This window comes from Puntigrus tetrazona, chromosome 3 (assembly GCF_018831695.1).
Source record: "Puntigrus tetrazona isolate hp1 chromosome 3, ASM1883169v1, whole genome shotgun sequence".
Classification (NCBI taxonomy): Eukaryota; Metazoa; Chordata; class Actinopteri; order Cypriniformes; family Cyprinidae; genus Puntigrus; species Puntigrus tetrazona.
In genome coordinates this window covers 6,862,409-6,889,622 of record NC_056701.1, presented here as the reverse complement: position 1 = coordinate 6,889,622, position 27,214 = coordinate 6,862,409, and the positions used below count along the sequence as shown (strand labels likewise).

The 27,214-nt window shown below is 39.0% G+C and overlaps 1 protein-coding gene across 1 annotated transcript; it reads right to left on the bottom strand.

Moving 5' to 3' along the window:
* Window positions 1–817: 817 nt before the first annotated feature.
* On the bottom strand, window positions 818–27,214 carry ppap2d (phosphatidic acid phosphatase type 2D). The gene is made up of 6 exons (XM_043233908.1): window positions 26,565–27,214; window positions 7,808–7,965; window positions 6,437–6,720; window positions 4,513–4,570; window positions 2,214–2,390; window positions 818–2,117 (listed from the first exon to the last, which is right to left on the bottom strand). The coding sequence occupies exons 1-6, from the start codon at window positions 26,758–26,760 to the stop codon at window positions 2,016–2,018; spliced, it is 975 nt and encodes a 324-aa protein (XP_043089843.1). The 5' UTR covers window positions 26,761–27,214; the 3' UTR covers window positions 818–2,015.

The window sequence follows — 27,214 nt, the reverse complement described above, 5'->3', positions numbered from 1 at the left end:
AATGTGAAGAGGAATCTTTGTATTAGTATTTTTGCAAAAGCTGAAACATTTCTTTCAGGATTTTTTGCTAACCAGCAATTTCAAGATTTATTTTATTTTTATTTTAATTTTTTGCAGCATTTCAAATGTCTCTACCCTCACTTTTGATAAATGCAGTGTATTCTTGCTGAATAACAAAAAGTAATGTCTCAAAATAGTGCATTATTGTATTTTGTTTGCTTATTTTTTTTTAAATAACTTGGCTTTCAGAATAGAGCAGCAGACTTGTTTTTCTATGTCAGCTGCCTTTTGACCTCAAATAAAAATGGTTGAGCCCCAGGTGACTCTTGTCATGTCAAAGTGCTATATTTTCAAAGACAATTATTGTCGGCTAAATTGTATTTAACAAGCGTTGAGTAAATTGTTTCCGTGGTTGTAATTAGCATCACAGGTCAAACAACGTTTGAGTCAAATGCTGGAAAATGTTGGGGAACATGTTTTAGCTGCACACCTGCATACCTACAGACTGAACGCCAACGGTTGAGAAGTGCATGCCTGTGCAATTAATGCGAGGCGCAGCACAACGGCGGACACAGCGATACAATAAAAACATCTAGATTCAATAATGATACCGCTAGCTAATATAGCTCGTTATAGAATGTAGAATATTGTTCTTTAGGTTGCAACAGTGGCAGAGCAGCATAGCAATTTACTGCGTTAATATAAAATCCAAACGATGCGCACTCACAGATGTGTTTATCAGCAGCTTTACTCATCAGTGTGCGTGGGTGGGTGGATGCGTGGTTGTTTTGCCATTACAGAAGAGGAGAAAATGAGATACAAAGATTGAACATTCATTTTATTGGTTTGGTTTATTAATACAGTGGTTATTTCAGCCGCACAGGCTTTTCACAGGGGAAACCAACGAATAAAATGAAACTAGATAAGTAGAATATAGCTTTCTGACAATCTGTGGCTCAGTCACTAGTCTCTTTAACAATTAGCAACAATAACTCTGCGTACCTGATCAACACGAACGATAAAAAAAAAACATATATAAACACGTAAAACAAGAACCGATGCTAATACTTCAGAAAATCTGGATCGTTTATAAAATGATTTATTTACATTCATTCTGAATAATTATAATTTGGGGGAAGACACAAAGACGAACACAAATGGCACTGACCGCAGGAAGGAAAGTAAAACACTGATTAAAGAAGACAAAATATAAAATATTATCTGTAGTAATTCGACGATCCCATAGTGTCATTCAAGTGCTAAGAGTAGTAAAGGGTACACAGGTATAGACCCCCGGACCGCTGAGCGTTTAGGGCGGGATTCGAGCCCTCTTTATGCGGAGGGGGGTGAGGAGGTTGTCGGTTCAAACCTCCTTTCAGTCTCACTCATGCAGTGAAAGTGGTTAGTACAAACAGAGTTTAGCCCACCTTAATACAACACAAGCTTAATAGCATTAGCATCAAATCTGTGCTTTCATAAACAGAGGGTGTTTATGAGCACCGCTATGATTGTGCAACAGCGCACCAGAACAGTGGTCTAGCCGGGTCCGATAGCAAACACGAGGGGGTGTGGCCTGAGGCCAAAGCGTTGTTGCGATCGGTCCATTTTTTTTGTCCAATGGACATCCATTAGACTGGGCCTCCAACAGTCAACATGAGGCGAAAAGCTTGACATGTTGAAGTTACGGTGACGTGTGAATCTCCGAGCCTGGACTACCGGTGACAAATTATAAAACAACAATTATTAGCAGCTTCAACTATAACATATTTCAAAAATATAAAGGATAAACTTTTTATATAAAAATATCATTTATCTATGGAGGGCTGATACATTGCGGACGGGTTTGTTGAAGGGTTAGACGTATATGTATATGTATATATAACTGTTCTTCTCTCAGAGTGCACAGGAAATGGTTCTCTGTGAGGATTTGTCAAGACATGAGCACGTTTCAAAGTTCTCTTTTTTTCGCCGGGTCGCTCCCACTTTCACTTTCTCGTGTCTCTCAGGTGTCTCTGTTAGCAGACGGTCTGCTGGCTGGACAGGGGACTCTCCAGAGACAAGCTTGTTGGAGACATGTCTGGACGAGACGTCTTAAACATGGACGAAATATAAAAGGCCTGTAGGAAAATGCTAAAGTGAGCACGCAGAAAGTACCTTACATTCCCAGCTTCATAACAACAGTCATCTAGAACATGTGGTGACGTGATCCTTACCACCCAGTACGCGGTCAGTCCTCCCTGCAGGAAGCCGGTTAGGACGTCAGTGGGGTGATGGCGGTAGTCGGAAATGCGAGTGAGTCCTGTGTACACCGCCAACATCACCAACATGAACTGCAGCAAAGGTCGCAAAAGCCGCGCCCCTCGCCATGACAAACGTGCCTGCAGGTAAAACTGAGCAACGACAGGAAGTTACAAGAATGATTAACGTATGAGCTGATTAAAGAGTGTACAGACTGATAAAACTCCAATCTGTGTGTCTGACCTAGCGAAACATCTGATGACAAGTTCCTATGAAGTTAGCTAAATCTGATAAAGATGATTAACCAACCTCAAAAGAATAAATAATGTGCTTATTTTAGTTCAGAGATGCCAATAGTGTAAGCCTGTTATTATAAGTAGGCTAAGAACAAAGTCTGCATCAAATAAAAATCCATCCTATCTATTTTATAAAAGTGTGCTATTGATCTTTAATCGTATTAAATTAGCTTACGATACTTGAGAGACTAAATTATTTAGGCCTAGTTATCGGTTTTCTGTATCTCCACCCACTGAAAGATGATACTAAAATGTTTTTAATTAAAAGTCTCTGTCAAATTCCAAGGCAATAGAGCGGACAAAGCCAGAATATACTGCGACAAGCTTCATCCAAGATGACAGAATTGTCGCAAAAATTGTTTATGTAATTAAAAATTTGATATCGAATATCAGCATTAAGGTATGCTTTATTCATTATAGTGCCTTTACAAGCTGTTGGCAGTTTCCTATTTCACACTTTTGAAATCGTAATTACGGGTTTGTCACATTCAAGTGCTTTGTTGTCAAAAGAATAAATGTAATATTAAATTGGCTGATGACCTTAAACATTCACTGCACTAGATAGTCAGCTTGCTCTTTTTGAGAGTAGACAGAGTTACATCCTGGAAATAGCATTGCAAACATGGACACCAAGTGAACTAACCTTCCTCTAAAGATACTTCAGTGCCTGTGTTGCATTACACAGAGTATTTCGAATCATCGCTTTTGAGGCTACATTTCAATTAGGATGCTGCCTTAGAAGTAAACGCTAGCTTTGACAACTGACAACAGAGCCATACGATGAAAAAAAATAGTTAACACGTATTAATGATACCACCCTGACAAACTAGCTTAGTTACATGACAAATATTAGGGAAGATGTATTGGGGTCAGGAGGTATTGGCTGTAGATTAACTTTCTGGAAGTTGATGTCACAAGAGGGACCGTGAAACATTCCAAAATTTAAGAGCCCTGGTACCCCTCCCATCAGCCCCGTCACAGGTGTTTGGCTTCCTGCAGTAAAGCCTGGAGCAGCTGGCGCTCAGAGCCAAAGCATGTGGCTGCAGGTCAGACATGCAAGGCAGAGCCGAGGCTGTACAGTGCGGCCATTGGCTGGGACGGAGACAAAAAACAGGCAGAGAGGACAAAGAGCCTGGCACGGCTTTTCTATAGGCTTTTCCCTCGCTCTGTTCATATTCTCTCTCTCGCGCTCTCTAATGAGAGTTGAAGAGCTCTCCCGCTTTTAGAGCAGCCAGAGGCCCGTGAATTGAATCAGATGAATGGTAGAAAATAGCTTGTTTTTACGCAATGGGCGAATTTTCTTCCCTCCGTTCTAAACGTGATTGGCACACAAGGCAGAGTAAATTCTGATAAGGTTTGTGGGGCAGTTGAGTGAAAAGAGAAATGTGAATGCTATTGAATGTCACGCTTTATGATCATTTGCGAGCGTTTTGTCATTTTTTCCCCTTATTGTGCCCCTTCCCCAGGCCATAACAGCGAGTGAGAGAGAGGGGTTTAACTGAAAGAAGCCTGTCTATCTCTCAGCAGGCCAAAGCTCCCCCCCCTCCCGGACCCAACCCACAACTAAACAAGGCCTCCTCTGTCTTCAGCTAGCTTTCACTAGCTCTCCCTCTCCCCGCTCATCTATTCATCAGGACTCTGGAGAACATTCCCTCTTTCACTCAAGCCTTTCTTTTCCGCTTGAAGCAAGATGCCTTTTGGGAGGTTTTTTTTTTTGCGTTCTCAGAGCCTTCTTCTTTCAGTATGAGTTTATTTGTGTGCATTTGTGTGAGTTGAAGTTTGAGAGAGTTTCTTGTCAGTAGGAATTTTTTGGCATTTTTCCCACATGGCAGGGATGGGAAGTGAAGGCTGACAACAGAAAAAAACCTCACCGGCATCTGACAGCAAGCACAGGCATTCTGCTCTACCCTGACGTGTGTTTGAGTTTGCGTGTTTGAGTGTGCATGTGGTAAATATGGCCACACACGGCGATACTCACTGCCAGGTAAAGCATGGTGTACATGGCGAAAGATGCATGCCCCGAGAAGAAGGACTTTCTGTTTGAAAAGGGCAGAAGGGAAATATTACCAACTAAATGTCATAATCTCGCAAATCATTAAACCACTGCACTGCTTTATGGGCCATAAGATTGTCTGAATGTTATATTAAGCAATCATAAGCATACATGTTATTCTAAATATATTCTTTTATATTTCCATAAAACATACAATGTGATGAGTCAAAATACATCCAACATTTGCACCTTTGTACCTTTGATTCATACACTGTAGCTCTGTTCCAAAATCTAGTAAGCCTCCTACCTAGGCAGCATCACTAGATAGTGCTGTTTCAATCATTGCAACGTTCCATTCTGAAGTGTCCTAATCTCTGTGAAGGGTTTACCCTCCAAAGTGAGAGCTTTAAAGGGATTAAGGGTGTAGGGGACCAAAAAACTGCCTTGGAAGGCACTTCTGTGTCATCTTGCTTAAGGAGGCGCCATCGTTGCCCAACTAAACCTCCACAAGGAATCATGAGTGCAAAGTGTCCATCAGTTGCCCCCTTAGAAGTGACCAGTTTTGAGTAATTCAGTTTTGAAAGACCCTTTAATATGATGGCCAAGATTGTTCTCACTTTGCTATATGGAGGTGGATTTATCTTGTTTGGAACAAAGCGCAAGGTACGCTCTTTTGGCTAAATATTTAAAAAACAATAACATTTATCATAGCATTAACATTTCATAGAGTAGACAATCCTAAAAAAAAGTTACAAAATTCCTTGTAAGAGAATGTGGTTTGTTGTCCTGAATGTGCACTTTTTTCATACTTTAAATCTTATATATTTTTATTTTTTACATTAAGTATATATTTGTTGTCCTGTTAGCTTAGTTAGTAATATGCTAACATCGAACTTCATCAGAATCCGTAGCAAGCCATTACTGTTTGTGTCAGGCATGTAAAATACAATAAATCAGTAGTAAAGATCCATTTTGGTTAGGCTGCTGACAGTGTTGGTAGAATAGGAGAATACTCACTTAGGCTCATTCTAAATATGCATACTACTTTACATACAGTAAGTGAAAAATATTGCTTGTCTAAAAGTATTTATAGTAGAGAAATTGTATTCAGGTGACTTCCAACCAGATTCTGATGTGCCTATCTGATGGACACTTTATCATATGAAGCCTTGTGAGAGGAGTTGTAAATGGTAATACAGCTTCAGAACTGACACTAAATGGTAGGGGTGGCCAACATTGGTCCAGGAGAGCCAAGTCCTGCAGAGGTCTGTTCCAACCTTGGCACTACCAGCCCATAGCTTTCTAGTAACCCTTAGACCTTGATAAGCCTGTTCAGGTGTGCTTGATTAGGGTTGGAGCTGAAATCTGCAGTACTGTGGCCCTCCAGGACAGACATTGGCCACCCCTGTTACAGTATATGGGGTTACCATAGAGTTCAGTTCCAACCCTAATCAAAGACACCTGAAGCAGCTAATCGAGGTGTTTAGTGTGATTTGATAATTACAGGTCTTGGAGCAGGGTTAGAACTGAAGTCTCCAGGAACTGCAAGTCTTTAGGAGCAGAAGGATGTTCTTTATCAGGGGTCACCAAACCTTTCCTGGAGGGCCAGTGTCCTGCAGAGCTTAGTTCCAACTCGTCTCAACATACCTGCCTTTAAGTTTCAGATATACCCAGCAAGACCTTAGCTGGTTCAGGTGTGTTTGATTAGGGTTGGAGCTAAATTCTACAGGACTTCCAGGATTTGTCTTCCAGGAACAAAGTTGTTGACCCCTGATACAAAACATACTTTTCTAATGATAAATAGGAACTCTTTCAAAAGAGCTATACAGATTTTGTACAGAGCATAGGTTTTGGAACAGAGCTCATCTTATCTCTGTGTATCCTATAAAACCCCTTATACTCCACTTACCTGGCCTCCTCCACTATTTTGGGCTTGTTCCTGCAGTTAACCACGGAGATGTAGGTTCCAGGTACACAGTTAAGTGATTCATAGGTCACATTGCACACCGACAGGAAGTGGGGACGGAGTCGGCCCACACTCAGCTTCGCCATGTTGGTCAAGGATTGCCCCACGCAGCAGCCAAACAGGAAGCTGCCCAGCTCCTTATACAGACAGGAGACGTAAAGGTTGTGCACAAACGCCCTTGAGTGCACACTTCTGAATCGTACCCGGTAACACTCGCCGACAGCAATCTGAGATAGACAGGGGACACTGCTAAGGTTACAGCCATGCAACACTGAGTTAAATACTACGCTCATGACAAGAGAGAAACTCTTGTTCAATAGCAAAGTAGATGAAAAGAGTAAATCAATAGCCTTCAGTAACAGGAGAACCGTGGGCTTATACTACTATTGACAGGACGTCTCGCAAAAGGATAGTTCACCAAAAAATGAAAATTCATCAAAACTTAAATTTACAGGCCACTCTTTTTTCATGAAAGAGATTTGTTGTATAAAACAGATTTTGTTTTGTTGTTTTTTTTGATTCTCAGTCATTGTCCTGAACAATCTTGACATCCACCCTAGCTCTCCTTAAAATCTTCATACAGTAATAGTACATGAGAGAAACAGAAAGCATGGCTCATTCTTTTAAATCAGGGGTGTGCAAAGTGAACTTCAACCCTAAATAAAGCCATCCGAACCAGCTATTCACTATCTTCAGACTCACTAGAAAATTCCAGGCAAGTGTGTTAGAATCAAACTCTATAGGTCGTAGGACCTCTGCTATAAATTCATTAGTTAAAAAAGTTCACAAATCTAAGGTAAAGGACTGGTTTACACAAACCATGTGTAGTCTACACTGCAAATTATTCACCTAGATGCAGGCATCAACATGATTTTCGTTACTGCTAGATCTTTGATTTGGTTTGGAGTGTCTGGCCTTTAACACTTTTTATTTTGTCATTGTTTTGACTTTATCCACATAGTACAGTTGACCATGGGATTCGATCTTTGGGCGTCTGCTCCTATATGCCAAAGCGCTGCCCATAAAGCTATTGGTACTAACAGCGATTTACAACTTACTGGTGATAGCTTAAATTTTGTTTCATTTTTTGTACAGTTTTCTTATGTGCTATATTCTTCTAAAGGACTGAGTTATATTTGCCAATTTTGTCATACTTAAATGTTGATTTTACACCAATTTTCATGGAGAAAATACTTTCAATGGAAAGGAACAATTCTTGAAAATCCTTTGTGAAGAAAATAAGTAAGTTTACACTCTTGGTTGAGCTATCCCTTTGCAGTCTTTCTTTATTTCAGTTTATGTGTGTGTTCTCACCGTAAGTCCTGTGATTATGATGCCCCCAGCTATAAGCATGCTGTCAGGAATGGCCTCACTTTCTATGTAAGGGTAAGTGATGCTGGTGTCCCCGCAGAAGAAGCCCCTCATGTATGGAGTCACTGCTTTGAGCTCACAGGCGAAGAACGGAATGGAGGCTGTCAAGAGAGAGACAGACGGGTTAATGTTTCTGTCGAAACTACCTGGAGGAATGTTCTTCACTGCATGCCAATGTTTCTCTAGCACCACAAGATCAGACACAGATACATCTTTAATGCTCTATTATGTGCAATTAGAATCGCAAGTGTGGTTGAGATATTGAAAATGTCACTGTCTTCCTGATGGGAATCAAGATTCAGCCTAAGGAGCTGACATTCCATGCATATCTCTGGCAGAAAAAGTGAAGGAGGGGGTGGGGGTTGAAAGAGAATGACAGCATGGATAGATGAGGCATGTGGAGAAGAAAAGACCCTAAAGAATACAAGATTGAGGTCAGAGACTATGAGGAGGAAGATGGAAAGTTTCTTGTGAGAATGTGGTAATATGGTTCACTTGGAGTGCGTAGGGGATTTTCTCTTTCAGGAAAACGCAAACAAATCTATTACACACCTGGACGGTTGCAGGCAGGTGTGTTGGATACGGACTAGACTGGAGTGTAAGTCCTGCACACTACTGTAGCTTGCAGAATGCTTTATGTTGTTAAAGGCAGCGTGGGACTCATTTTATCCCCGTTAAACAATTACCAATTTAAAGATTAAACATTGTGGTAGGAGGTCACAAGACAAGTTTTCCAGATAAGTAAACCAGGATGTTGTTCTAAATGGATGGGTGAACTCTCAAGATATAAACCAGTAAGTGCTTTGGCAGTGCATGTGCTCCAATATATTGAATGTTACGTTTCTGATCATTACATTTAAAAAAAAAAATCTGTAAAATTAATGGTGAAAAACTGGCAGCTGTGGTTGCTGGAATTCTAACGTAAAAAATACAGTAACAAAGTTTTTGGTATTACAGTAAAATTACATTTAAATACCTTTAACATTTATATACCATTTTATTAACTGGTATAATGTTAACACACACACACACACGTACAAACGCATATAGGCCATTATTCCAACAAGACAGCATTCTTGCAATGCAACCTGTTTTGTAGAACAATGACATTTTAAAATAAAGAGGTGTTCTTTTATTTTTAACAGATAAGGGGCTTTACCACAAAATCACGTAATGCATTACCTATTATTATACAGACTAACTTTTTAGTAAATTGGGTTGGATTACTTTCTCACTGTGTGAGATGATTTCAGTTTGGCCAGGATTTCTTTTAGCATTTATAAAGGTTAACCATAATCCAAGGACAGCAAAAGCCTAAACAAAAAAAAAATTAAATAAAATCGGGGACAGTAGCATGTACAATTAAATACCACTTATAAATGATTAGCTGTTGCAGGGAAAGATATTAATGCCATTTCAATAACTTCCACTAATTTGCTAATTAAACCATCTATTCAAAGGCCAAATAATACACAAACGATTCCCATTCAGAGAGTGTTTTTGATTTAACTAGTTTCCTGATGCTAAAAAAAAGCACAGGCTTTTTGCTGTTTACAGCATCTAGTTTTCTCACTCAGGCAGGTGCCATTTCTCAGGACCTCTTTTCAGCGATATCTGTCAGGAAGTAGGAACATTTAATGTGTCAAACAATCACTTATAACACCTTTAATGGATAGAGAAGACGTGGCTAAATATTCATTATACAATAATTACTGGAAATAAATGTGCAGTACCAATGATGATGTGTAAATATAGATCTGTACCGGGAGTTGAGTATGAATATAGAAGTGATGAGTGATTCAGCTGTTGAGTTCTTGGTTTTTGTTCCCTCTCTCTCTCTCTTGTTTCCCCCAGGCTCGGGGCCCGTACGGTCCCATGCCCTTGATCCACACAGAGCATGAGACTAATCATTAACCCTCCACTCTCTCCCCCAGCTGGAACGAACCCAGTCACAAACACAGCCTCTGCCAGGGAATCTCTAAGCGTACGTGACCGCTCGGTTTCCAGGGCACATGCACATGCTCGCAAACTGCAGGGGGACCAAAACAGATCCAGAGATGGAAAGAAAGTGCAAAGTAGGTCACCGCTGGCTGAAATGTACCAGCAAGTACGTGTAGACCGATCGTGATCGTTCATCCAGAATAATGGGTGTCATTCATTCGTAATTTTGTATTTGTATGCACAGAATTCTTACAGCACACGCATATTGTAATGTTAATGAATTAGGAGATTTCTAGAATGAGTGACCGCTCAAGGTTACTCATTTGCATGAACACGCCCATCTCCATATAAGGGCTTTTCGCACAACCTTTCTTTGCAGCCTTTCAGTACTCCTGTAACGAAAATGACGTTAAATCCTCAAGTTACGCCAAGTGTGCCATTCTCAAAAACCACTACAAACACTTTTTTTATGCAGCAAGTTTATATTATTAGTTAATAATCTACATTTTTATACAAAAAAAAAATATCAAAGCGTAAGCCATAAATCAGTTTATCCTAAAATGATTACAAGGCCACCCAAATTATGGGGTTTTGCATATGTGTAGTTTCACTTGAATTTTAATACAAAAGAAACTGGTAAATCATGGTTGGTCATCTCCCACACGCTTCAGTTTTTATTGCATCATCGAAATCCATTGATTTCAACAAAGATGATGTGTCACAAACACATAGGAGTAAGAAATGCAAAGGTTTGCAAAAGGGATGCTCTTTCATGTGACCAGAAATTGAGCAAGTTTGCTATTGACCACTGAGAAAATATCCGACAGGCTGATCTAGCAGCTCGTAAATCCAATTCGCTGTATTCCCACTTGATTTCCAGCATCTCCTTTTTACATTCTTAGCGCTCAAACGCCCATAAGAGCTGCATATCGAGATGAATGCTTCTGAACACTCCCCCTGAAAACACTGATAAGTATAATCAGAATTTAAGACTAAATTTGTACTGTGTACATCGCTGACAGCTGCTTTTCTCAGAATAAGTGGAGGCCAAACAAAGATAAGGTGAGACGCAACATCCTGCACTGCTGAATATGTAGAGGTGAAGAAGACAGGCTGTTGACGAGATAGCACTGAGTTACACGTCAGCACACCCTGATCTGACCCTGATCTCGCTTTCGCTCAGTCTCACCGTAGCACATGCTTGACATTTCATCCATGCTTTGGACAGTCCTGTACACTGTTACCCTTCAGGGTCCTCTCTGTGCCGGTCACATGTGTTTTTGTGTAATGGAGATCTCTATCATTAGCTTTGGTCACCATGCAGGATACAGACCAAAGCTAATGTACAGCAGCGATCCCTACATACATATTCCTTAAGGCAGAATACTTTATAAGGCTGAAGATTTTATACATATTTTATGTCACACTCCTTCAGAGAATTTTTCCTTCAGATTTATTCTTTAAATGGTTATTGGTTATAGGCCACACTTGAGGTAAGTCGTAAGCGGACTGGGACGATGTCATGGCACTCTTTTTTTTTAAATCTTATTTTTTGGAGAAGCATAAAATCAGAAATGCAGTGATGCAACTGATTTCATGATGAAACAGGCCTCGTTCATAAATATTGAAAAGAAAACATCAAAGTATAATATTAAAACTAAATATTTTAATAAAACACCTAGAACTGCTTATTCACATTACAGTAATAATGAAAAAATGCTAACACGGTTCAAACAATAAGCAGAAATTATACATTATTTCATAGAGACCCTTGTGAGCCGCAGTGTTCATTTTGACAGCATTTTGATTGTCATCTGAAGTGTTTTTAGTTTTAGCCTATATAGGCTACTATATAGCCTATATCTATTATATATATGGTCTATATGTAAAAATGTATTCTTTATAATAACATGTTTACCGCATTATTCATTCTTTCAAGCAAATATATTTATTTCTATAAATACATTTAGATTAATCTTTAGTACTAAATACTAAGTACTAAATCCTAAGTGATTCAGTCTAGAGCAGTGAGCATCGTCAAATTTATCCATATGCCTGCTCATCTCGTACTCCATCAATAGGCTACCAATAGGCTACGATAGGCATCTAGCGTAACCTTATTATCCCATATCGTCCCAAAAATGGCAATAGGTTTTTCGTCATAGTTTTTGTCTCTGAAAATACATTTTAGTTTGTCTTGTTTTTTGTCTGTGAAAAACACTGGGACGAAAAAGGAAAAGAAAGTGAAAGAAACAACAAAGAAGAATATAATTATATTGATTAAAGAGTAATAATAAATTGAAGTTTATTGTGGTTTGATGAAGATAAATTCTCACATTTCAGTATTCTGGAAATCACCTGTGACTGCATTTGTTTAATTTGACAAACAGTGAATGCTATCGCACTGAACATTCATCCTCGCTATATTTGTCTACTAGATGAAGAGCCAATGAGTGGGGCGAGCTGAACTTAGAGCTGGTGCAATCCTGTGAAACTGCTGATAGAGTAGTAGACTGCGCGTCTAGGGACGACTGTGCCATGCTAGCAAGCATTATATCACCTAAGCCAGAATCTGCCACTGTATTTTAAATGGGCCGGCTGACAATACTGAAACTTTTATTCTCATTAAAACCTTTCTTAAATCTAATTTTGCGAGACACTCCAATAGTCTTCCTCTGGCCAGTTCTTCTTTCGGGAAAGTTGGCCAACCACTGTCTGCTTGACGGGGATGGCAACTGCAACTCTGAAACAACTTCTTGCTTTCCTGGTTTGCCTGTGCTGAGGAACGAGGCGAGGTTAGCAATAATCTTCCAGGTGTGCTAATCCTCTTATCGGTGTACGCTCACACTTGGGGCAGGTTGGGAAATCATTGGAGAAACTGCACCTTAAACTCAGCTTCAGTTGAGCACACTTAACACACAGTGACCTCACAGGCCGCGTTCACGGTGGTCCATTTGCTCATACCCCCAAAGGAAGCTCCTTATCACCAAGACAGCATATTAGCCAGCGGCTAGCAGCTGTCAGCTGAGCTAATGATTAGCTAGATCAGTCGTGCTAAACTGGGTAACACGTACGCACCTCATGCAGACAGGTCAAGGATTGAAAATCAGTCCAACGGCGCCTGTCCTTGAAAGACCTCCTAAAAGGACTGACACACTTTCAGTTTCAGTTTACGCTTCTCAATTTTACAGTTTTATTTGGGCCCAGTCAGAAAGATGGAAATGAAGCTGTAGGTGATAAAAGAACATTTTTTTAAGTTCAAGAAACACTTTCTCATCACGTCATGTGGTGTAACCATAAGTTTTTCCAACATACCTTGAATACATATAAGTGTAAACATCAGTTAAAATAGTAATAGTTAAAATAAATAAATCATTATTTTTACATGCAGGTTTATTTTTAAATATTATTATACTTTTAAGGTAATGCGTTCTATTCTCTGACATTTTGTTGGATGCACCACATGACTTGAACCGCAGACACAAGTTTTACAAATATTAGTAAGAAGTGAAGCAGTTTTGTTTAAATGTAATTTTGTACGTTTGCGCTAAATACAGGAAATGTAAGATCTGAAATATTTGCCAAATCTTTTGTTAAAGTGCTTACAAGCGTTTTAAATAAATATGGACTTCCATAGTATGAAAAAATATCAAAATACTATTTTCAACTGTTTGGTTAGCAACCAATACATTCTTTTGTGTTCATAAGATGGAAGAAACTCATACAGGTTTCAAACAAGTGGAGGGTGAGTAAACGATCTTTGGTTTTTAGGTGAACTATACCTTGAATGCAAGAAATAATCATGAAATACACATGAAATGTAAGTTCTGTGGTGGGGGGAGTGATTGTTTCGCTCGTATGATCTTGTACTTGAACAAATATGGATTTTTTTATGTAATTCTTTTAATTTTTTTTTTCATTATAATATTGATATATGATATTCTTGATTATGTCTCATCACCCTGACAATTACGACTTTGTTACAAAATAATCTTAATGAAAAAAATGTTCTTAAAAGAAGAGGTCTAAATCAAGTCATTGCATGTGTGAATTCTTTACACGTTTTAATAAAGCATCACTTTATCAACCAAGATATTAGCAAAAAATTAGTAGTTCAGCAAAACTGCCAAGGCTAAATGAGATAATGTCACTGAACACGTATCAGGTGTCTGTTGTCATTAATGCTTCCTGTATCAGTGACACGTCTATCGAATTCATTTAAGGAACGAGGCCAAAGGGGCTGGTGTGTAAAAAAAAAATCTATGCCGTTATGGACTATTGTGTAAAGCGCAGCGAAACACTTCCATTAACGCTGAGGGACGATGTCGGGATCAGTGACCCACCCAAGCAGACTCACTTATCTAGAGGACATCGCTAATGGATCTGCACGGTAATGCAATAGCCCATATCCAGCGCTCTCTTTACTCTGCGTTTATAACCTAGACCCAGTCGATGCTATTGATTGAGGTACATTCTACATGCTGTTCCATTAACGGGCCAGCGTGCCGGTGGAGTAGCGGATCAACACAAGTCCATTAGCAGATCACATCCAAAAAGCCATAGCCCAGAAATCCTGGAATCCCAGAGACAAACACAGACGCGATTCAGCCCTTACCGAGAAACACGACGCAGCCCGGCTTTACCAGAGCCCAGAGCAAACACGCTACACACAGCAGACAAGCGCCGTACACGAGTCCAAATGAGTACTGTGAGGTCACTTCAACCACAGCTACAGAGCTTCACAACAAACCTCCAAACCACTGGCTGGCCGCACGTAATCTGTCAAGCGGCTGCGAGCAAACTCCAGCACCTGGCCGGAGGAGAGAATGCAGGGAAGATGGATGGAGAATGAGAGAAAGCAGGCCGGAAAAGATAGGAGATAAACAGCACAAACAACTGCGTGGTGTGTTGCACAATCCTCTCTCGGCCCGGGCAATTTTTCAGTCACAAGAGCGAGGGAACAGAACATTAGATTCAATCTGCGCCTCGCTTGGAAAGAAAGGATCTGGTTCTAATTTACACTTCTGAGCACCACAGCCCAGAATGAGCTCACCGTGAAAGAATAACAATAAAATAAGATGGAACAAGAGACAGAACAACAGCAGAGAAGCAGGGGATTTAATTGCGTAAAAAGCAGCTGGGGCGCGTTTCTGTTTTCCGTGTAGCTCATTTGTGTTGGTAATTGATAAAAAACCAAAAATGCTATGAACTTTCCATTAACTTTTCTGTGGTTGTTAAAACCATTTGAGAGGGTTTTTTTTGCAGTTGTGTGCATTATGAAGTTGCTAGTGTTTTGGGAGGTTGTTTGTGTGTTACGTGCATACTAAGATATTCTGTGTTCAGCTCGCACTCGTGATTTGCTAGCATGGTCGGTTTTCGCTGTCAAGAGTCGCAAGAGCCCAATTCTGGTCATGAGATATGTCTCTGGTCCCTCCCTGTTTTCAACAGTTTTAGCATCTACCAGACAAAAAGACCAAGTACTTAGAAAAGAACACAACATCTCTCTTCATCGCGATGTAATTTAAGATGTCATTCATGTAAGTAAAGCACTGAAGTATAATTATTTCTTTTTGTTATATGAAGGTCACACTAAAGCTGTCATGAAAAAAATGAAACGAGCATGCTAAAAGGTTATTTAATTCTTCTTTTTTTTTTGCTTGCTTTGTCCCAGACCCACGATTTCGATCCTAAAATGTGAAAATCCATTATATGCTGTATATATGTCTAAAGAATTTAAGACGAGAAATCTATGCATCATTAATTTACATTATATTTTTATTGCATAATTTCCAGTAAAATTCCAGTTTGATAGTTCAGTTCTATTTGATTGTTTGTATTTAGTCTACATTAAAAGCTAGTGATGCCCATGAGATTAAAGACATGTATAAAATTTCTAATTCAAATAAATGAACTTTATAATAAGAAGAAATTATTTTCTGAGCAGCAAATCATCCTATTACAATGATTTCAGAAGGATCACGTGACTTAAAAATAGCTTTGCATGAATTACATTTTAAAATTACATTCAAATAGAAAAAGTTTTTTTAAATTGTTATAACATTTCACAAATACTGCGTCACTGTATTTTGATCCAGTAAATGCAGCCTTGGTAAGCATAAGAGACTTCTTTCAAAATCAATACTGAACCAAAACTTTTGAATTGTAAACAGTACACAACGCTCTTAAACTTTGTTGCTGTAAAAACAAAATAAACAATTGAGACGTTAAAAAATGTTCCTTCCAATCTCCACAAGGCTGAAAGTTTCCATAGTTGAAAAAACAAACATAAGGAAAAGTAAGCGATGCTTGCCTTAGCAAACGCTAACAATTAGCAAAACAGTCTAAAAAGCCCCGGTGTTTGAGGGGATGGAGAAAAGAACACGAAGAATAGTGAGTGTGAGAGATGAGAGTTTGCCAGACGGAGGCGATTAGTGGCGGTTCAGGAATGTGAGGTCAGTGAACGAAGCTCAGCTGAGACCTACTTTGTAAACAGGGCCCCTCCTCTTCATAACAACACACACGCATGCACATCTACACAAACACCTCATTATGACAATTTACACTTATTCCCGCAAAAACTCCACACAAACACCTCATCACCGCCAGCCTCTACCCCAAACATCTATATATTCATTATATAAAACGCCTCAACAAACGATACGAAACACACCCCGCTGACAAACTTCACCATCAAAATCACCGCAACACTGAGGGTCAGCTTACAAAACGCGGCTGCTGAAACCACTGGTTCCATACGGACGCTCTAGCGTGCAGATACACAAACACCTCTCAAACCACAGCAACCGCAGTTTCAATATACAACCACATGGACATCACCTCTACACAAACGCAGACTAAACCGACTGCGCTGCGCACGTTCACATACTCGCAAGCGACCCCAGACGGCCTTGGGCTAGCTATATAAACAAAGAGCAATGGAAACCCAAGCAGGTAGGGAGTCTCTTCTCTGCACGGAATGACAAATCTACAAGCACGAATATGGCTGACTAATGCGTTGAGACAGACGGCAATAAAACAAAATGAAAGACTGGAAGTTTTCTGGGAACAAGAAGAAAAACATGCTCTCTTTATCACAGGAAGTGAGTGAGAGGTGGGATGTAATTACCCACCTAATCTTGTTTAATCTTCGTCTTTGTCTACCTTTTGTTTTCGTGGGCTTTCAATCAGATAAAAAGAGCCTTTGTGAAAAAAAATGGTCAGGTGTGCAAGAGTTAAGAGTCAGACAAACACACACACACACGTAGATGAGACAGAGCCGTACAGACGATATACCCTCTGGCACTGCGGCTGTGTTTTGGATCACAGGACCATCATCCACTAAACATCTAATTGAAGCTATTGTCTGGAAGAGTGTCTGTTTGGGTAGACGGGCAAAGCTGATCTCCGTGAAGAGAGAGATAGCTGAGGGGATGACATTACTCTTTCTGTTGTTGGTTGGTGTTCTGTTGTGTCTACCCCGATGAGCTCACACTAAAGACAAATCACACCAAGAACAAAGACGCAGGTCTGGAGGGAAAAACAGGAGCGACGCACGCACAAATACCAAAGCTACAGCAGTCTTCAATAGAATGATTGCCAACAGAGTCTGAGGAACCTTTATAAGTTCCTATGATGTTATAGAACATTTTTAAGTTCCCATTATATCACAGAAACTTTTTAACTTCCAATGAGGCCCTAGAAAAGGGATGCAAAACTCCTTTCCTGGAGGTTGTCACATCCCTGAAGACTTCTAAATTAGGTTTAACCCTAACAGAACTGATCCAGCTAATCAAGTCCTTCAAGCTTATTTGAAAACCACATGGCAAGTTTGTTGGAGTAGGGCTGGAACTTAACTCTGCAAGGCCGCAACCCAACAGGAACTGAGTTCCCATGATGCCACAGAAACATTTTTGTTTCCTATGATGGTCAAATTACCTTTTTATGTTTCATTGATGCCCCAGAACCTTTTTAAGTGCTCATGATGCCGCTGAACCCTTTTAGAATCTCATGATGTCACAGAATCTTTTTAGGTTCTTAACGGTGTCACGGAACACTTTTAGGTTGCTATGATGTCATAGAGCCCTTTTAAGTTCTTTTGATGTCATAGAACCTAATTAAATTCTTATGATGTCACAGAACCTAATTAAATTCTTATGATGCCACAGAACCTTTGTTTGATTTCTCATGATGGAAAAGCTGAAGGCTTCTCAAGCGAAGAAACAGATCTGCTCGTACGTGACGCTAATGCTGATTGCCCATAATTAAATTTACTTACAATATTTTGAATTAACCCTAACCCTAACCCTACACAATACATAAGCACATGCCACAAGAGAACCTTTTTTGGCCAAGAGAACCTTTATAAAGCCCTGTTTGAACAGGACTTAGGTACATTTGGCTTTCACAGACTTACTCTTTAATCCCTTTCTCAAACAGCCTCTGTAAAAATATTAAGCAAATTACTTACTGTTTTTCGAACTAACTCAGGGGTCGTCCGAGACAACTAATCCCACCAGGACAAGAATGCAGTTTTTCTGTCACAATGCTTCTCATTTATTTTGACCTTCATCGGATTCCCTAGCAAAAGCTATACATTTCCTCTTGTGCTGCCAGAACAGCTTCATCTTTCTTTTATTACCAAAAAAGTATTATGCTTGGCTGTAACATCATGAACACTGAACCATATGGCCAAGTCAAGAACTCAACAGAGCAAAAAAATGGTTTGTGATAAGAATATACTTCTAAACATAAGCTGTTACCAAGAAGGGGTGCGCATCTACTTTACCATTTCTGCATCTCTATGAAACACTGCCAACTTTTCCTATATACCCTTCGGGCATTTTTATAAATGCTTTCTTCGCACCTAAAAATAATGAATCTGTCAGGCAATTGAGGTGATGGGGAGCAGAACCACAGGGAAAGATGAGTTGAAGCTTGCTTGAGTTTTCCTCTCTGACCCCCACCGCTAGCAATGCTGCGTCTCTGGTGTTACTGTAGCCGAGTCCAGACATGCGTCCTCAGGCTGGGGGGATATACTTTACCCTGTCTTACAACACTCTGTGCACAGGAGACAGTCAACAGCTGAGGGGGTCAGCGGTGCCTCCAGACTTTTTAAGTGCGTGTGTGTTTTTGGGAACGAGGCTGTGTTGAGGCAGGTCAGTATGGAAGCCTATTTACACCATGGAATAATACACAGTCTGAATTATGGAATATAATTCAGAGACAACTAATCCCACCAGGATAGGAATGCAGTTTTTTCTCACAATTGCAAGTTTAAAATCATCAATTGTACACTTGTTTATAGTTTATATCACACAATTGTGAGGGAATGAGTCAGAATTGCACGATGTAAACAAATAATCGCAAATTATAAATTCACAATTTTGGCATTTTTTTAATATCTTGAACTCTAAACTCAAAATTGCTTTTGAACTCACAATTGTGTTTTTTACATTTTATTCTCAGAATTGAGCTTATACTAGAACCTAAAAAAGTTTTGCAAGTTAAAAACTTTGAATTTAAACTTGAATTCTGAGAAAACAAGTCCTAATTGTTAGACATTAACTTGCAATTGCGAGTATTTCACAATTGTATCTCACATTTGCGAACTGTAAAGGAATTTATCAGAAATATCAGACACAAACTAACAAGTGTGACTTTTTATCTTGTGATGAAGTCATAATTGCCTTTTTTATATTTCCATCCCACAATGGAAATAAGCTTCTATTAATCAATCAGTGAGACGGCTCGACAAAAGCTGTTATGCTGATGTTATATAGTTATTATGACACATCTTAAGGGGTACTCGTCTGTCTGATTCAAAGAGGTAGAGAAGAGCAGGGGGAGTCATTAGTTATATATTCCTCTGATATGGTTGAGACCACAGTAAAAGATAGGCAACAAAAACAGACAAGAACAGACAGGGTTGCATATTTTCAAAGCATAATTTTGGGTAATAGATCTGTGGTAATTGTGCTGCTAACTGCCACTCATTTGCGCGTCTCTTGCAACAAAAAAAACGGTGTAATCCTCTAATTTGTTGTGTCTCTCGGCAGAATTCAATCTGGTTTCCTTTCACTCACGAGGGAGACGAGCTGCTATCATAGATCTCAGCCAGCACTGGCCTTTAACCTCTGACCTTTCACCAAATCCATAACAACAGTATTAATCCACCAGCAAACACACGCAAACTCTCGGTCTCTGACGGCCCTGGGCGGTTTCCTCATTTAGAGCTGTAACCCTGTGTACAGCTGAGAGTTGGCAGGCTCCAGCAGGCTGCAGTGGATCAGTGTAGAGTAGCTTAGAGCGAGTCTGATGCTAGACTAATGCACTTTAGCCAGAGGGGAGAACACAGACAGAGATAATGGCAGGGTGGTCTCTATGGTCATTTATTGAACAAATGAGGGCAGATAGTACAACTACACTCCCTCTGACAGGAAGATTATTTGCTAATAAAACAGGTGTATAGAATTAGGAATTGTGTGTCTGTGTGTGTGTGTGTGTGTGTGTGTGTATATATATATATATATATATATATATATATATATATATATATATATATATATATAGGGTAACACTTTAGAATAGGGAACACTTACTCACTATTAATGACAACTTTTCCCTTGTTAAGTTTAGATATTGGGTAGGATTAGGGATGTGGAATAAAGTAAAGGTGTGCAGAATAAAGCATTAATATGTGCTTAATTAGTGCTAATATTGTAATATGCATGCTAATAGCAACTAGTTGAAATTAAGTGTTACGTAGAAATGTAGAATCTAATTGATTTATTATATAATGAGGATTTGTTATGTTTAGTATAACAGACAGATAGATAGATAGATAGATAGATAGATAGATAGATAGATAGATAGATAGATAGACAGATAGATAGATACGTCGATCAAGAACATACAGTATTAGCCAATGGCATATTTGATACTGTCACACTGCCATTATGATTGAGCTATTAATGCGAAGAGGACAGAGATCCATTTGCTGCATGCATTTATCAACATGAATGAGCATGTGGAAACGGCAGACACCATGTGCTCATGAGCAGGCCTGAATGTACTGCCGCCCACATAACTGACATGCTGCAGCGTGCTGCAATCTCACTGTCTCACTTGACAGCTTTCTCTGCCAACTCAATGGAAACACAAGACGTTTTCTACAAACAGACACTTTACACACACACACACCTACAGGCCTCACAGTGCCGCACACTCCACTGGCTTTTCGTAAGAGCGCCTTCAATTAGATGCTGCATTTTTGTGTCTGAGAAGAAAGGTGAAGGAGAGAGAAGTGATAAACAGGAAGAGGGGCTTCATTCAGGTACAGCATCACTCCATCTGATAGGGCGCCTGTCCTTTATGAATAAATGGTTTACTCACTCACTGAGATGTTAACACACACACACACACACACACACACACTGCTATGTCTGTGTCCTTTGCTTTGATGTCTCAGTCATTTCCTTAAGATCAGAGCTGCGGGCGTCTTACCTGTACAAATCTGGTGAGGCACTCAGCGTTCAAATGAACACTGAATCACTGAAGCAGCGCTGAAACCAAATCATTCATAAAAACACTATCACTGACGGTGCCATTGTTCTCTGATGTTATCAACTCACATTCTGAAACCTTCATTATAAGGCTTTCAAAAAATAAACATTGTGTGGTATCTCAAAGTCGTTCAATATGCTATCAGGGTAGTACTTTTTCAGTAAGTTTACAGTAACGTTCCATTTGTTAACTATAATGCATTAACTAACAATGACCACACTGTTACAGTATTTGTGAATCTTTGTTAACATTAGTGAATACAAATGCAACAGTTTATTGTTAGTCCATGATTTTTTGTATTATTATGTATTAGTAAATGTTGTAATTAACTAAGATTAATAAATGGTTTATATAAATATTCTTCATTGTTAGTTTATGTTAACTAATGTTAACAAATGGAACCACGTTTTCTAAGGGACTGCCATTACTCTTAATATTATTTGACAAAACCACAGAAACATCTTAACTGCCTAGAAACTAGATGGAACAGTTTAGATTTACACATATGATTTTTAATTTAAATTCTGATTAAAATGTCACAAATATCAGGGATAAAGTCACAATTGTGACTTTTTAACTTGTATATATACTTACATGTATATATATTATATTTTATGTGTATATACATATATATATATATTCATTTGAAGTGGATCAGAGAAGTTCATCAAAGTAAAATAATGCAAAAATAATGCATTTTGTGTTTAGGTTTTTTGCACCTAGCATCTACAGAAATCTATGAATCTGTCCGTAAAGCATATGATCTTCAAATTTCATGATCTTTTAAACTCTGTTGTTTACTTTCAGATGAGGCAAAGTACATTTTTTTTATCTTGCCAAACACTTCTTTCCGGTTTCAAAGCGACCACATACAGTAAGAAAGTTCAGCATATAATATTTTTTTTTTCAATTTCACTGTTACATGAGAATTGTGAAATTGCGGGAGAGGGTGATAGTGAAATCAGTAGCGCTCTCTCAGAGCACACGCTCAGGTATGCCTGTGACCTTTCTCTGACACTTTCACCTTTGACCCGCTCAAACCACAGGTACTCAAGCATATCTCCGGGGCAAGCATTTCTCCAGAACCTCCTTATGCATCGCAGTCTGGCCTAGTGGAATGCACTGACAAAAGAGTTGCAGAGAAGCGGAGCCAAGTGAGTGATCGATCGTCTCAGCGTGTCTGAGCGCCTCTGTAAACAATCTGCAGTGTTGTTTTCCGCTGCTGATGCAGTCAGCGCTCGCTTTCGCATGCACAGCAAGAGCTTCTCCGACAGATCCGCCATCAAAGCTGCTCTTATTCCAGCTTTGTTGGCTTATTAAAAGTGGATCAGAATGCCGTGGCATGAATAGCCTATTCACTGCTGAAAATCAACACACTGAAATCAGTTACAATCCTCCAGCCTGCCATAGTCTCAAGCTTCAACCGCAGTAAGCCAGGAGCAGAATATAATAAACAGCACCAATGTTTAGTAAACATTCAAATATGCGGGAAATAAAATTGCTGAATAAATCATTGCCGATGAATACTTGGCTATTCATTAAATGTAGGTTGTTTACTGTTGACAGACAATTGCAGCACTAATATACAGCAGAATTCAACTCTTGTGCTGTCACAGGTGTGTTTCTATTGGTTGTTTTTCAGCACCTTTGAACATAGTTCGTCCAATCGGATGTTAGAGTAAGTACTATACTTTTAATAATATAAACCTGGAAATGGTGAGTGAACTAACAAACTATAACTGCACATGTTAACAAACCAAGTTTCTAACTAAATAATATAGCTCATTAGCCAATCTGGTTGCCAAGAAACATATAATATATATAATATATAAACATATATGTAAGCAGAATTCAACTTGTGTGCAGTCAAAAGTCATAGAGAATCCAACTACTCGATCCTACATATCCTTTAAAAAAAGCTCACTTAATTGTACTGAACGTTAATTTGTAGATTGTCACATTTTAAAAGCATAATGTAAAGTTCTGTTTCTATGGGTTCATATGACTATGCTTTTGAACACACTTAAGTACACTTTTAAAAAGGACACTTAAGTAAAATAAGTCTTACACTCAAGTCTTAAAAGAAATAACTAAATGAATGAAATAATGTAATTAATATTTTCTAAATGCACAAAATGTAACCTTCATCATTATAAAGAATGAATAATATATTTGAATATACATGTAAATGACACTAAAGTACATTTTAGTTTACCTTAAGTGCTTGCTCAGTACATCCAGCTTTTGAATTTAAAGGCATAGTTCGCCTAAAAATTTTAATTCTGTCATTAATAACTCATCCTCAGACCTTCGTTCTTTAGAACACGAATGAAGGTATTTGGATGAAATCCGAGACCTTTTCACGAACAGCAACGCAAACACGTGCAAGGCCCAGAAAGGATGAACAGAATTTTTGGGTGAACTACCAAGACAATAGAAGTAATTATTAAATTGCATATACGTACTTCAGTCCTACTTAAATGGTTGAGGAAGCACTTTTTAAATACAAATTAAACTGTAAGACATTTTCATTAATTCGCACAATTAACCCCTGATCTGACCAGAATCCGCCATATTGTCCAACAAGCAACTTTAAACTTGAAAAATGGTATGTCGTGATATCTTTCTGCACTCATTCCTTGCTATTAGTCATTTCTTGCTTTAAGTAATGAAAATAGACATTCAGTTCACAAGCGTCTCGAACTGAGATGCCACAGCGATCAGTCAAGGCGCATTAAAGAGCCACAACACAGTATTAATTAACTGACTTTGAACATAACTAAATGTTAAAGCTGAGACTTTATTTCAAAGCAGAAGTGTCCTGCTCTGTCTTGTTTGTTGGCGTGCTGTCCGTTTCCTCTTTGCTTCTCGGTATCTTGTGAGAACACAACGGGTGGCGGGTGAGCACAGCATGGCTTGTAGGACATAGCAACAGTAACTAAGCGGAGTGGGGGAGTTCTTCGCGAAGGGTCAATAAAGTGTCTAAAAACATTACATTCAGTTCAAACGCATATGAAATGTGTACTTCTACTCACAAGGGTGCTAAAGTACACCATTTTAATACGTCCGATGAATACAGCACAAATAAGCAGCATCATGTGGCTCTGAATGTTTTTAGAGTTGTCACACAAATGTTAGGAGGAAGTCACGTAAGCTCCATGTATATTAAAAGAGGGAAATGCGTGTACAATATTAACCAAAGTAAGCAATCGCAAATAACCCGGTCCTTTATCACGTCATGCCTCATCCCACAGCACAGTTCCTCTCTGCTTACTCTTGACTTTCTCCATGTCTGTCAGCAGAAGCTTATAAGTACTCCTCTTTCTTAATCACCAATTAATCCAGTAAAGAGTACACAAAACTGCTGAGCGCATGACCGGAACGTCATAAGGCAGAAAGTGACAGTCATCCCAAATCAAAGGAGGCCCTTTCCTCTTTAAAGTTCAAGCAGGAACCAGACACGTTTCTAAAAACAGATTGTGCGAGGACTTTTACCTGGAGGCCTACAGCAGGTCTCGTGTGAGTGATCCACACAGTCAAGCCGGTGAACTGTAACCTGTCTGTCTGCCTGGACAGGTTCTTTTTGGCACACCAAAAGCAACGACAAAAAAAAAAAATACATAATTGAAGCGTTTATCCCCTCATCCCTGTTGTGAATGTTGTTGTGACACATTAAATCATCTGAAACCAATGGGGTGTGCACTCATTTTTACTAGCAGCATTGCACTAATTGCGTCAACAAACTAACAGGACGACATTTGTTCGAATTTGGAGGAAAGAAAAGTCTTTGGGAAGTAGCAGGGAAACTTTACATTTCATAATAACTTTCATTAATAAGTCATAAACAAACTTATATAATGTGAAATAGTGCTTTATATACTATTTCTTAGTATTTAAGTGGTTTATTTTTTAAATCAAGATGCATTTACTTTTTTGTAAAATTCACCCTTTTTTGGGGTAAGAAAAAAAATTTATTCAAAGGCAAATTTTCTTGTCCATTGGCAGATTGTTTGCAAAATATATATATATATATATATATATATATATATATATATATATATATATATATATATATATATAATTTTTTTTTTTTTTTTAATATATATATCTCATTTTGCATCTCGTTATAAATGTTTTGATAGTAGCCTATTTGTAATGAAAAACAAGAAAAAAAACCTTTTTTTTTTTTTTTTTTTTTTTTGCCTATGTGCAAATATTCAAAAAAAAAAAAAAAAAGTTCAGTTCAGGTCACCTAATAAGGTAAGACCTATATTACCCAGGTAATAAAAACTAAAATAAACACATAAATATATAAAGACTGAAATATTATCTTTATCTATAATCATCTTAACTACAAAAATAAATAAATAAATATGGCTCTGAATTTGTGTTAGGGTTAGGTATCAGGTAGGAGCAGTAACAGTTTTTTTTTTTTTTTTTATACAGTAAAACTAACACTGTTTTAATGAAATCTACAATAAAGTATAGACCAAACAAAGTAAACAACACATGCAGTTCAGGGCATCTGAAAAGGCAGTTTCACTTTTCTCTGGAGAACCGCTTGTTTCCATGGATACGGCTGAATTTCCCAGGACAAACTTTCCTGCCAACTCTAAACTCAAGACACACACGCACCACGTGCGCAGAGGTTATGAACTTATTACTTTCCTCTCCTAAGCTCCGATTTGGCTTTCGCGAGGATTATTCGGACGGAGCAACTTTGTATTCCTCTGCTTTTGAAACGTCGTTCCCATGTCAACTTTCGACAGAGCCGTAAAATATCTTTTGCGGAGAGCTGTCAAAAACTTTTTTGCCACTTTTAGGGGGGAAAGAAAACAGATGAAGAGGATGTTCCAGGACCTGCAAATAAATCTGTTGTGGCTTTAAACTTGTTTTCTTTGCATAGGAGGGGAGGGGGTGGAAAAAAACACTTCAGCTTGGCAGCACTTTCAATAACCTTCATTATTACTGCATTATATAATGCAAAATAAATGACCGTGTACGTTCTAATAGAAATGTCACGAAACTTTGATTTGACTTCAAAGCACCATATAATGGTTACAATGGTCGCCACCACTTATAAAGTTCAACCCAGTACATTTTTTTTTCTGGCATTTCATAATAATAACATTTTGCATATCTAATAACATCACGATTTAAGTTACAGCAAACTGTCGCCCAACTTTCTTTCTCTTACCCACGAGCAGACAGAGGACGTCCAGCCCGACCAGCATCTTTCTGCCGGAGCACTGAACCGTATCCACGGGCTCCGCGGGACCCGGGATGTGTTTCGTGCCGTTCTCCCTCGCCGTGTCTCCGGGTCCGCCGTGTTCCGTCAGCCGCTGCTGCTGCTGGAGCTCCGCGTGACTGTTTACCGAATTCAGCTTCTGCATGACGCCCGTTCAATTCAATACGATCACCGGAGCTTTTATCCTCTGCGAGTGCCAACGAAGCCGATTTGACAGGTCGGGAACAAAGTTGAGCTGAAGTTTTGAACCTTCTGAATATTTTACGTTAAAATCCAGCGAGCGTCACAGCCCAAACAAGCGCACGTGCAGATGATAAATAGCCTACAGAAAATACACGCAAGTCTTAACTAATAAAGCTAACAGACGGGGATCCCGGTCCGCTCTCTCTTACATGAAAACTCCTTTCCCCAGCGCTTATGAAAAAGTTTCAGCTGCAGTTTGGCCATCATCTTCTGGACATGATGGAGAAAAACACATTCCTGAAAACGTCAGTCAAAAGTTTGCCGTCCTCTGTGACTTCTGCTCTCCATGTCAAACTTATTTCTTTCTACAACCGAGAGAAAACTTGAAGCGGATCGTGTTTTGATTTGTGGGTATT

Bases quoted from the DNA above. Each gene is read 5' to 3' on its own strand.
- ppap2d (XM_043233908.1), bottom strand. From the start codon at position 26,760: ATGCAGAAGCTGAATTCGGTAAACAGTCACGCGGAGCTCCAGCAGCAG. The intron at 4,571-6,436 runs GTAAGTGGAGTA...CTTTTCAAACAG, and splicing joins AAAATAGTGGAGGAGGCCAG to AAAGTCCTTCTTCTCGGGGC. The intron at 2,118-2,213 runs GTAAGGATCACG...ATTTTCCTACAG, and splicing joins GACTGACCGCGTACTGGGTG to GCCTTTTATATTTCGTCCAT.